The sequence below is a fragment of the Vanessa tameamea genome, chromosome 16, assembly GCF_037043105.1.
Source record: "Vanessa tameamea isolate UH-Manoa-2023 chromosome 16, ilVanTame1 primary haplotype, whole genome shotgun sequence".
Classification (NCBI taxonomy): Eukaryota; Metazoa; Arthropoda; class Insecta; order Lepidoptera; family Nymphalidae; genus Vanessa; species Vanessa tameamea.
Window position 1 is genome coordinate 7,430,728 of NC_087324.1, and position 14,000 is coordinate 7,444,727.

General features: G+C 34.8%; 1 protein-coding gene across 1 annotated transcript in view; it reads left to right on the forward strand.

The window, feature by feature from the left end:
• The window catches only part of LOC113402985 (zinc transporter ZIP11), a 56,563-nt gene extending 42,798 nt beyond the window's left edge, over window positions 1–13,765 (forward strand). The window contains exons 6-7 of the mRNA XM_026643389.2: window positions 4,262–4,420; window positions 12,496–13,765. Coding sequence (XP_026499174.1) covers window positions 4,262–4,420; window positions 12,496–12,574 — 238 coding nt within the window. The 3' untranslated portion in view covers window positions 12,575–13,765. The remainder of the gene's footprint in view (window positions 1–4,261; window positions 4,421–12,495) is intronic.
• The last annotated feature ends 235 nt before the right edge of the window (window positions 13,766–14,000 follow it).

Sequence of the window (14,000 nt, forward strand, 5' to 3'; positions counted from 1 at the left end):
AGTCAAAGACGAAGTAGCAGGGGAACATTTTATTATATTTTTCGATACTTAATAAACAAACATCTTACAAGTTTTATTTAAATTCAACATAGTTATTGAGTGACGGGCATCCTGTTTTATGGGTTGTCGGCTACTCAACAGTCGGACGATTCTGCGAATCAGTGGATATTGTCGCAAATTGCCGCTTTCGCCACCCGCTGAATAATGCATGCGATAACATAACATCACGTCGCGCACCCGCCTCGCGCCCGCGACGTCGCCCGCCTCGCCGCCACTAAACCCGTTTACCCGACATTCCGCCTAGCTGCCTCGCAGACTTAATGGTCACTAACGAAAGTTTAAACTCGTCTAAGTGCTCGTTATCATGTTATCCTTACAATATCGCCGAAACTTTCCAATTCGCTCGGTTCTTTTCAAAGTCACTCTGCGCGATCGCGATCGATTCTGTCACATACGATTAGTACAACGGCTCCATCGAAGTATGAACCGAAAGAGAAGAGTCTTAATGTGTTCGGTTGATGATGAGCTGTCAGCGGTGGCCGAAATGGGCTGGGATTGGCATAGCTCGGTGATGGCGGCGTTTCCCACAACGCCGACTCGTCGACCAGTTCGTCGGAATGTGGTCGCGGCACCGGCCCGCACTTTCACCAAAACAATTCGTTAGCGGTCTCTTTCGCCACCGCACCGCGTGCCGCGCCACCCCGCACCACCCCGCACCACCCGCACTAACCAACCTCTCTACCCAAACACGTGAAAATTAACAGCATACAGCACTTTCCAATATCTATATTTTACAAATGTTGTCGATGTGATCTACACACTCGGCATGTAGACATACAGGTGCCTGATATACACCCAGCAATGTAATGATAAACTAAATACAGTCGCACCGGATGCCGTGAGCTTTATCATTCCTTACAAGCCACGTTTAGTTTCATTAACGTAGATAACTAATATAAAGTAATTCAAATGAACAGTAAACATTAGGAAAGCTATGGAATATCGACATAGATATTACCTGAGCGTGGCGATAGGTATTCATTTGGATCGCATTTGTGTTTTCGATATACTCTTCGGTGTCAATTATTGTGGGGGTCCTTATCTTTAAAGTAAAGTCATGATTTTCCATTAGTTGTTACCTACATACTAATTATAATCCCTCACCATATCGTATCTTAAAAGTACTATGACAGCATCATTATGTTTTTTTTTCTATATTGAAACTAAGCTTTATTAATGTCCCCCTGGCACCGCTTGACCAATGAGCCTGTGACACTATGATCATAATAGGTAACTTTATATTGGCATGTTATTATCTATGAAGTACTTCTCTAGAATCCATTGTCATATATTCAAATTTGATTGCAGTCGCTATCAGAATTTTTTTTTCTTTTATTAGCGCTATTAATCAATGAAAAGTGTTTACGTCCTCCATAAATAGTACAGTATCCGACACAATACTTGCATCCATATGTATTGTTATAATGATTTTTAAGTCAATTTACATCAAATACCTTCATTCAATATAGAATTTGACGAGCTCCGTGGAGTAGTGAGTACACCGGTTTTCATGGGTACTCGGGTTCGATTCCCGGCCGAGTCGATGTAGAAAAAGTTCATTAGTTTTCTATGTTGTCTTTGGTATGGGTGTTTGTGGTACCGTCGTTACATCTGATTTTCCATAACACAAGTGCTTTAGCTACTTACATTGGGATCAGAGTAATGTATGTGATGTTGTCCAATATTTAAAAAAAAAATAATATTTAGAAGCGTACCACTTACTTATTGATTGTCAAATTAAACACGAACTGTGGAAGCACCAGTTCGGAAAAGAAAATACCCTGACCTGCGAAAGAGACTCAGCGATAATTTTTTGTTGCAAATTTTCGATTGTCTACATATTTTCAATGTCATAAAGAAACAAACAGGAGGCGGTTGTTTTATTCCCAAGGTGTGCTATCAACCATGAACTCACTAATTGTATAATAACCTTTTGAACGTTTTCTGGGATATATTTATTACTACATGAACAGTCGGCTTGGAATTCAGTTTATGACGATAATACTTAAAGAACTTATACTGTATCCCCAATATTAACTCTTCACAGGATAGAAAAGTACAGTATATCGTTAGGGTTCAAGGTTGCTTCGTACCAAATTTCATCAAAACCGTTTCAGTGGTTTAGCCGTAAGAGCGTAGCAGAGAGACGGACAGAGTTACTTTCGCATTCATATAGTAGAGATTTTTTTACCATTATTGATAATTTTAGTAATTTGTTACTAAGCATTGATATTGATGTATTTTAGTCAACGTGTACATACTCATGCTCTGGTACATCGGAAGTGTTTCTACCCGTGTCCGGTATCGAGGCTACGGTCGGCGAAAGTAAACGTCGAAAGCCATCGGCATCGATATCCTAAGTTTAAACATGTCATTGTCATAATTAAATAATAATACTTAGACAATCAACCCAGTTTTATATATGTATATATTTTGTATATTGTATTTTCTATCTCCACAGATTAAAGAGTCCGTGGCTTTTTTACAATTCATGTATTATTAAAAGCATTTTGCTATAATTCGCTCCTCCATTTTTCTCCATTCTTCTCCTTTTTACCCGAATGATATTCAGCCAATATATCTTCATTTCGCTGAATATGGTAATTTTATTTTAGACTTCACTGAAAATAAAAATATACTGGTTAAGTTATGTTATAACATGACTTAACCATAATTATTTGGTCAAATAAAAATTTATAAGTTAAACTTTAAATACTATTAGTAATGTACAAACGTGAAAATTTAGTTTTTGTTTTGACTAAACTGATTAAACAGAGTAACAGTTGCCTAGCATGGGCCCATTAAGTGAATGGCTAATTAAGTCTGTGACATATATGTATATCTCTTAATCTATCAGTATCTAAATCTGTATAAATCTGTGTAAGGGAATCTTAGTAAAATCATGAGTATATACAATAACCAAATAGTTTTTAAGTCTGGTTGTATAATAAGAGATATTATTGATTGCAGTTAAATGAAAATACAAAATAATGGTTAAATCGGAAAGCGCCCGCGTTACGCCTACTCGTTTGGTTTGTAATGCTCGTGTACTTCTGCGCTTGATAGAATTTTCTTCATTTAATTAAAATCATTCCCACACTCATTACCCCATACCCATATAACTTTTAATAAATGATTTAATTATGTACTTAGAAATTTATTTAAATTTCGAACACGTTTAGCAGAAGTTAATATCGACTAATACGGTTAAAAGCTTCGAGCTAAAAATCGTAACAAAAGCGAATCAATCTCACCTAAAAAGCTTGTATTGAAAACAGCGTGATTTATTTCACCTTTTAAGTATAATTTGACCGTACTCGTAGAGTAAGTCTATAGATAGATTTTGACCGAATAATATACAAATATGTTGATAAGAGATTTATTATATGTATAGATCACCGCATAGCCTACTTGTCCGTCACTAGTTGGTTTGAGTCCACGCAATTATAACCCAGCTTGACTTCCAGCGTGACATTTACGTATGCTATGGTATGATATGGTCGCAATGATCACGCAAATACACCTTGGTCCTATAAAGACGCCCATGAAAAATCAACATCTGAATTTATAATGTGTATACACGTACTTGCGATTTTAAATTCGCCCGTTAAAAAATTTAGGTACAAATTTAAGTCGGTTTAAAGCCGATTTAAATAATGAAAATATCACATCGATTGCGTGTGATATTATGATGCGTGCAGCCTTAGCCTAAAGGTACTAGGTTAAATAAAATCGCTATGCTCTCGCGTAGCCCCAATTAAACCTTTTGATAAGGTAACCAAACGAACCTCTTTTAAAATTTGGTTGACTCTTTTTCTTAATAAAATATGAATATTTCTATGATATATTTTAAGACATTATTAATTAGGTTTTCGCAATTTGGTTTTTTTTTTTATTCTTTACCCAGGTAACTTTTTTGAATACAATGAAAATTTGGAACATAATTGTGTTGAACATCTTTAGTGCGTATATTATATTCAAATGTACGAGAAAATAAACTAAATATTACGACTACTACCTACAAATAATTTTTCTCTTCTTTTATTTTTCTTAAATAATATATTTTTAATTTTATTTGTTTTCTTCTAGCTGTACTAAACTCTTAGTGTCCATTTAATTGAACGTTGTCATTTACATCAAAATCTTGGGTCTGTTATGATGTTAAAAGTAATGATACTATAAAAATATATTTTTCATTTAGGTATGGGCAGTTATCGGGCATGGTAGAGCCCGTATTCGGAGTGCTGGGTGCGGTAGCCGTAGCTGCCGCTCAACCCGCGCTGCCGTACGCTCTGGCCTTCGCGGCTGGCGCCATGATATACGTCGTCGCCGATGACATAATTCCGGAGGCAAATGCATCGTAAGTTATAATTAATAAACATATTTTATTTCGATCTTAAAGTGAACTCAATGATTTTGACAAAGTAAATAAGTTAAGGCATCCCCAATTGTGAAATATTTATAGCCGTTATAAATACGTACATTAGTAAGCACAATTAACGATATTATCACTTTGCAAATAAGGGTCCTTGTCGGTAATGTTTACGAGTTGTTTTTTTTAAAACTCATTTTTCTTTTTGCATAATAAAAGAGCAACTTAAGTTGACCTTGAGATTGACCTAAAAATACGAGAAGCGCGGGTCTTTGTTCTGACCCTTGCGAGACGCGGCCCTCGAGTCGGCTTTCAATGTCAATACAGACCAGATAACATGCTTTATTCCGGTCATAAAACCAGAGCCATATTCATTTCAAACGCACGTAATGAATATATGATAATGTGTTCTCTTAGATACATGTCGAAACTTCCTTCTTCAATAAATAAGTGGTAAAACTCATTTCGGAACGGTTATCTACGGCGTGAATCTTGAAGCACAAAATACAAGGTTCTGTCATAATTGGAGTGACGAGGGTCCCGATGTTGTTTGATTATTCCAATTCATATTGGCCTTACGACGTATTGAGATTTGAAATTCGCTTGTTAGCGACGCAAATATCCGGAGATCTCTTTAGGGTGCCGAAGTCTATTGTAATGTACAGACATTTCCCCTTAGCGACATTACCTTTGCCCATCTCCCGTATTGTCTAGAACCGGTTCTGGTTCCGTTTCAAACAGATTCGTCCTTCGGAAACGTAATTTACCAAATTGTTCATTTTACTAATTCAGTACGAGTCCATTTATGGATATTAAGCAGACTTTTAAGTTATTGTCGAAGCGGTTCGTTTTGTCCATATTGTCGATTTATTGATCTCATTGGCATTTCTCGCATATTTTCCCACGGTTTCCCTCGCTAGTTATGGCCGTTATATAACACTGAAAGTTGGTGTTAAAATTCGTTCAGAAGTACCCATAACATTATTACGTTTTTTATTATGTAACGGTTCACTCATATCGGTGTAAACTCTTATAATTGAATAGTCCGAATCGCGTTTATTACTGCGTATCGAAATGTATACGTAAAAAAATACCAGAACGGTCATTCCACGTGGTCGCGTCTAGAGGAATCAGATTATTTATGGAAATAGTACTTGTCGGTATCACATATGATTGTTGGATTGCAATGTTTTTCATGGCGTGATTGCAATGTGTTTCATGTGTTGACTAACGCACCCATAGCAGAATCAGACCCACCCTTTCCAAATGTCAAAAGAAATTGAATGTTTTCATAGTGCAAGCGGCACATGTAGTGTGGGCGCAGTGAGACGACGTGTCGCGACGCAAATACTTGGCCAGAAATAGCGGTGCGCCGTCTGACACCCCGGACCCGATCACTATATACTGCCCTCACTGCAATGTCTTATTCCACCCAATGTATTATCTAATTTATTTAAATTCACTGTGTCGCTTAAAACAGTCAAATGCGTTTCGGGCTCATTTTCCTTGGGTTCCATACATTATACAGAATCTGCTGCTTATTTTAGATATTTAGAAATTTCGTGCATTTTTACAGCTCTCCAGTTTTAAATATCTCTCCGTCTGATACCTAGGCATCTCTGATCAAAAGATTTACATTTTTGTCTAAGCTATCTAAAACAAAAACATTCTCTTTACAAACTAAACTTCAATTTTTAAACTGTAAAATCAGCTTCATACAAATAAATGAACATATTTTTTATTTTCAAAATACATATTGGAGGGATGGTTTTAGAACGTTTCCGAACCGTTATTATTATAATGATATTCTTAGAGTACCTACCAAAACTCATAAGCATAAAATTTGGATTTCAAAAGCGTAAGCTTTGGAATAGAACGAGATAGGAGAATTAAAATCGGCGTAATAGGCGTATTAATTGTTTATAAAAATACCATTAGGGCGGATTTTACTAGAAACTTAAAATAAAAACAAGAAAGCTAGGACACGGTCGCAAGAAAAATTTGGGTTACAGCTAGCGTCTTAATGCGTAATCTTAACTGAGAAAACCATTAGAGAGACATTGCATTTCATCATTACGCAGTGAACGGCTAAACGAATAAAAGCGATGACTTGGCACCAGGCGATGTCGTGCTCACGTGCCTATTTATAATAGCATTTTATTCCACAGCTCTAAATTCGATATATCCTACTTTATCGAATACAACTAGTTGCCGCCCTCGGTCTCGCTGTACCTTTGCTTTATCTTTATACTGAAGCTGTTAACAGCAAGATTTAAAAGTGAATTTCGATGTTTACTTTTATAATGGCCGGCTAATTCTTACATTATTCGGGCATTTCTTCTGGTGGAGTTCGCGCGTGCGGATGCGGCGCGTCTATTTGCAGCGGCGCGGAGGGCGGGCGGCGCGCACTCGCGGTGTCGCTTTAACAAGTAAATTCGGTACGTGCGTGGGTTTGTGACCGTCTCGCCACTGTCAATAATAATAAATAACGCGAAATAACGCATTTGTTATCAGAGCAAAGTCGGTGACACCGCTCTAGTTTGTCTAAATGTTGACGTCACTGTCTGGGAATTCGGCGCGCAGGCCGACACTCCCTGACCTACCTCCAGAAATCGCTATACGCATCCCGAGTACGCACTAAATTTACCTATACAAGTACTTCCTCGAACGCACCGTCTGCTTTTAAATAAACTGAAGACTTGAAGAATTTTTATCTTGCGAGTAGAAACGATTCTGATTTTTGATTGGTATTAAAACATTTGTATTGTTATCATACTTTATCAATAATATTACTTAAAGTTGATGATGATGTCAGTTAAAATTCAGTTGCGTGTCATGTGTACAGTTGGTGTTCCCCATCATATATGTACGTGATTCGCATGAAATGTACTGGCAAAGACTGCGTCATTTACACCAAATTAGATGTGACACTTGAGGAATATTAGCAAAATGTTATCTTTTTTACTAAATCAATTAAGTCTCCTAACAAAACTTATAGAGTCGCAAAATCTTATACACCGTAACACAGTCATCGGACAAAAACTTTGAAATACCTGTCATCCGACCTTGGAAAACCTTCGGACGAAATAGAAACACGCTGAATTAAAATAATTTTACTACCAAGAATTAAAGATTATCATCAAACGTTCGTGACAACAATTGGACCGACAGCTTAACGTGTTCTCCGAGGCTAAATGGGGAGCGCCACAAGGAAAAATGAACTGAAACCTTGGCAATTATGCAAATGGGCTACTACTTAGGGCTTGATTTTTGTACCACGTGAGATACGTACATGGTAAAACTACGAAGCTGTCAAATGTTCTACACGATATCGCGTCTGAATTGGACTCGTGAATACAAAGTACAAACTTACGTATAAATAAGTAACCGGCTTCGGTGAAAATTAATGTTATTGATATGAAAAGGTGCCTCTGTAAATGGTTTATTCTATGACATAATCCACTTTAAACCCAAATTTCTATATAATCAAGCCGTTTGGGTGTAATGTGTCCGACAAACATACAAAATGATATAAAAATTCTCCGTCAGTTTATATAATGTTAGTTATTTCTTACGCTATATGAACTTTATAGCTTCAAGTATCATGTCCGATTCGAAATGATGAATTTGATATGTTATAAAAATTCCAACTGATAAATGTTTCCCCCGGTCCGTGGCCATCGTAAAATGGGGTTGAGTGTAGTCTTAACATGTTTATTTGTTTCTTTATATTCAAGCGTCACGCTACGCTACTGGGGTTAAAATTCTAAAGAGAAAATTATTGTTTGGAAATGCAATTGGAGCTTACAATTAGAATTTTATTGACCCTAAATTTGTTAATTAAAATACAATAACTTGTATTGTATTAGTTAAAACATGAATTGTCTCGTATTAGGTCAAAGGTAGATTCGATTTTTTTGTTAGACTTATGTTTATGTATATCCAAATCTAGGTGTTGTAAGCTCGTGAATATTTCTTTCCTATTCGTGTATACGAGAATTCATGATATCGACTTTAAACTCGACGTACAATAGCTTAAATAACATCTCACGATTATGTTTCGTAAGGTTTTTTACAGTAAAACAAAACTGCATCACTTTTGTACTTAAATAATGTTTCCTTTTTAAGCTAATGAAGCCAAATGCGATTACAATTATTTTTGGCACCACGCGAAAGAATACAAAACCTTTATTAACTGTTTATCGTTTTTAGTTTTTACCTTGGTGGTACATTTTAGTAATTGCCTTTTTAAAAATGGTGCAAGTGTCTTAATTAAAAAATTTCATTCTACGTTTATTATTGGTAAGCCATTTTGATTCGTAGAAGTGAGTCGGATTTTATATTAGTAGTTTGCTTAAAGGGGATTTCATGGCTTAGATTTTATTATACAAAGATAGCCTGTTTTGAAAAGGTGATACACGATTGAATCATATTTTAAATTATATTTTATTTTGTACAAAAATCTTTAAAGGGTGCTTTAAATATATGTATCAATTATTAATTGTAATAACAAAAATATAGTATATTTATATATAATATAATTAGGTCGTTACATAAATAAATGATTAATAATTACTCGCTAGTGCCAATAGTAGGATCTGTCACCCTATTATGATATATTACTGATTACATTAATAAAGTTAAATAGACTATCAACGGCCCGAGTGACTCCTCTGCGAAAGCTGTCGGTCATTCATATAACACCAAAACGTTCGTTTACGGGATGTGATGTATCTAAATTTTTGATTTGATGAAATTACTCGAGATTCCTTTTATTGATTTAAATTTTTAAGCATTTATTCAGACCTACATTTTAGTATTGTTGATAAAACCATTATTTCTCTTGTGGAAACTACACGCGGGTCTCTTTTTTTATTTATGATTTTTGGACAGATTAGCTATTTTATAGCAAATAGCAATAAAAATTTACTAAAAAAGCGGAGCTTCTGAATTCGTATGAATATATGTCCGCCTATCGATTTTTTATTAATTTTAGTAAGTTTTTATTTTTGTAACGTGTATTCAGACAAATTATTGAAGCCGGATTTTAATTTTTTATAATAGTCTTAATTGTTTTATTCTATTATATGTAAAATATAACGACACCACGAACTTCAAGAAACATTATAAAAATAACTGCATATATGCAATGTTATATCTAATGAAGATTTGAAATATAAATAATGCGTTCCTAATTTACTGATATATATATGACAGACGCATGTATAACGACGAACCAATGTAAACTCACGTCATATTATATATTAAATAGATAAATGCGGAACCTGTCCGTGTGTCTGTCAGTCTGTTGCTCTTTCACGGCCACGCCACTGAACTGAATTAGATCAAAATTTGGTATTAAGGACATACCCACCACGACGACTGACCGACACTGACAAACAAACCTTAAAACGCCAGCGAAGGTGCGGGCGACAACTAGTATTATATACGAAATGATATCACAGACCAAAACAATCTTCTACTATAAATTAATACGTTATATCTTTAATATATAGGTATATATATATCAGTGTTTTATCTGTAATTATAAATAATAGGATTAAATGCAATGCTAATATGTATATCTTTAGGATTTTTATAAAAAAATACGCATTTAAGTAAGAAAAGAGATTAGATTAATTTTATTATATTAACGATTGTATTTTGATTGCTCACAATGTTATATTTTATTTTGCAAATTTGTAACATCACGGCTGACCTATAAGTTTTGTACCCTGATTTTGTCCGCGAGATGTATTTGGTTTTCGGAGAATATTCTTTAATAGGTTTGTTTAGTAACTACTACTATTCATAACATTTTCATACTAAATTCCTTAGCCAAGTTCAATTTAGTATTAATACTTGTACAAGAAATCTAACCGAAACTGTTTACTTTGTTAAGTGTTGTTGGATTTATAAATTAATTAATAGTTTTTTTTTAATATATTGTGTCATATAGATATTTATTTCGCTGTAAATATTGACGTTGTTGATGTCTATTGATCCGTAAACTATTTTTTAAATAAAAATAATAATCATATTTATGCAATTGAAATGACTTAACTATACTCTATGAGTGTCTACTGCAACTCTATTCTAAGTAATAGTATTGAAGAAGATGAACGAGTTATTGTTAATATCAAACATTCATAACATAATCAGCCTGTAAATTTCCCACTGCTGGGCTAAGGCCTCCTCTCCCGTTGAGGAGAAGGTATGGAGCATATTCCACCACGCTGCTCCAATGCGGGTTGGTGGAATACACATGTGGCAGAATTTCGTTGAAATTAGACACATGCAGGTTTCCTCACGATGTTTTCCTTCACCGCCGAGCACGAGATGAATTATAAACAAATTAAGCACATGTAAATTCAGTGGTGCCTGCCTGGGTTTGAACCCGAAATCATCGGTTAAGATGCACGCGTTCTAACCACTGGGCCATCTCGGCTCATCAACATTCGTATGTAATGAATTAAAATCTCCGATGTACTCGTACTATACATAAATCACCAATCATTCGCGTCAATAATAATAATGAGTTCAAATATGCTATAAATTGCGTGTAGCCGTATAATGGTCGTTTAGTTCTACAATGGGACCCGATTCATAATCGAGCGATATGCAAGTAAGTACGCGGAATTGTTTTATTATATAATTCCAGTTAGCGGATTCCGTCCGGCCGTCAATGACTATTGTTTCTCTAAATCCGAGTGCGTGAGCCGCAAGCGTCATCGCCGGCCTTTCCGATATCGTAACTTTGCTGCCTCCTTGATATTCGAATATCGTCCGCTCGTTACTTCTCGATGGATCACATCGTATGACGACGCCGTATTATAACGGACCGATCACGACGGTCACCGCGATGTATCGCTTCGAACTATTACACTATGCAGTACTTATGGCGCAGGGCTACTATCAGTCAAGACATTCGAAAATTTATATTAGAATTGCACATCTATTTGTCAAAATACAACGCTTTAACCACTAATTTTAGTTAATATTATGAGTTAAAGTATTTGGAAAATCAAACCAATAAAACCTAACAAAATAGCAAACACTCTAATATTAAAGTTACAGAACAAGCCGTCACTGTCAAAGAGACAACCAATCAAAATGCGCGAGGCTTTCTTACGCACGCTAGTGTTGCTAGATGTAATTTATAATACTACTGAACCTGTCCCTGAATGAAGTGGAGACGATTTACGAAATTCCGTGCAAGTGTAATTTCACTAGTTAGATTATAATATCACGGTGTTTACAATAACTCAGCGACGTGCACTGCGCACGCCCTGTCCTATTGAGTACCGTCGTACGTATATCACTTTAATCGCGGAAGCATTAAATCTGCCCAGGATATTTGCTTGCACGATTAATAAATTTGGTGTTACGTGTTTTGTTTTTATTTTTTCGTTATACGGACGGAATAATGAATTAGGAGTACAATGTACAAGTGCGCCGTAATTATATTTAAATAATTTATACAAAGGTTTTATAGGATTTTACCTTCTTTCTTTGATTTCTTCTTCTCCTAAATTCGTTACTACTCTTACCGAGGAACCTTTCGTTACGCTAAGTGCTGAGTAGAAAGATGCGTTATATATAATGAAGTATATTTCAAAGTCTTTTTTTTTTGTTTAACTGTGTCCCTATGCGTTCCTATTAGAATAACATAAAATGTGATTTGATTCTTAACTTTATATTAATATTTTCGAATAAAATTGCAGTAAAATTATTATCTTATATATCTTATCGATGTAATTTCACAATAGCGCAATTCAACGAGTAGTAGAAATAGCGAGTTGCGATTCGGCCTTTTAACAAATATATTTGTAAAAGTGGTCATTTAGACAGTAATTAGACCGACAATTTTGAAATATCGCATAAAGATTCTGGTCAATATCTGCATGTTCTATTGGTTCCAGAATAACCGAAACAGTAATTTCTAATTCAATTCTAGCAAATGCGTTAGTTCTAGCTCTAATACTGAGCACCGCCGCCCTTAGTATCAAATCGCTTTGTCACCAGAGGAAGAAATCGAACCTAACGTTAATTTATGTGTACAGTGGAAACGGGAAGCTGGCGACGTGGGGCTGTATCATCGGCTTCATGGTCATGATGTGCCTGGACGTAGGTCTCGGGTAACCGCGCCCCGCTCCCGCATCGAGCCTTCATATCACTCGTGCACCTACTTTTAGTTCCCTGTCGCATCGACCAAAACTGTAGTGTAGAAAATTGCCAAAGTTATGCGACACGGTTCTAAATATCGATGCTTTATGAACATTTCGACACCATGTACGTTCAAACAACTGCTTCAGGTAATGTTCTCATCGATCGTGCTGGCCGTAGCATTGCACAAGGTAAGAAACATTATGCCTTATTTGACGCTTTAAATAATTATTTATAAGTCAATCTTGCAGTATTTTATTTGAACTCCAATATATGTAATAAGATTACCTTTAGCAGATGTTTGGATGAATTTGCTGTAAACAGTAAATTGAATGGAAATAGCTCTATTGTTTATGTAAACCTGTAAATATCCAAGACTGTACAGATAGGCCTTACGTAGCTTAAACGCCTTAAGCGAAGTCTCTCGCACAAATAACTGGAAATGTTTCTGTGAGTGAGTTAGATTTGAAGGCAAATGATTTTAACAAATCCGACTCTGGCTCTTGATAATGGTAGCAATAGTCTAGTATAATTTTATTAAATTAATTTAAAATATATTAAGTAAATATTAAATTGTATAATTAATTTACTTTAACATAAAGTATTACACTTTCATAGTTACAAACTATTATATATTAACTGTCTAATATATTTTATTTAGTACTATTAAGAAAAAACATTATATAAGAGAAAAATTCCAAATTCATGCTCAAAAAAATTGATTCATTCTTAGCATTCATTAAGATTATTATTTTTTAGTGGAATCCAAGTCTCCAAGATTGCCATATAAACTACCGTTATAATAATGAATTGCATTTTATTTAATAATTTATTAAAAGACAATATTTGATTTTATTAGATAATAAGTAATTAATGTAGTATATTTTGTAAGTCAATTATTATAAAAAATATATCAATTATTGTTTTTTAACTAATAGAGTATTACGAAATATTGGCCTGTTTAATTGGCCATAAAAAGAACTATAGAGACCGCATTGATTCAAAATCTTATTAATTATTCAAAATGTTAGTGTTTTCAATGAGATATGTAAAAAAAATGTTGATATTAATATGAACCACAACGATTCGGCATAAATGTAAATGAAATGAACAATACGAATTAGTTACATTTGTAATTTAATATAAATAAAATGTATTATATTAAAATTATTGTATTTTTATTTCAACTACCACAAATAGCCTTTTCTTTATTTTGAAACTAACGGTACGAGCATGTTATAAATGTACCTATTTACGAATGCACGGACGCAGTAAATACCTAGTTTAAAAGGAATATGACGTAGGCAGTCTATGTTCCTTTAAAGCATTCAAATGAAAATTCGTTTGAAACTGAAGCCGGTGATTATGGTTTTGTATATCACATCCTACACATCTTATCACT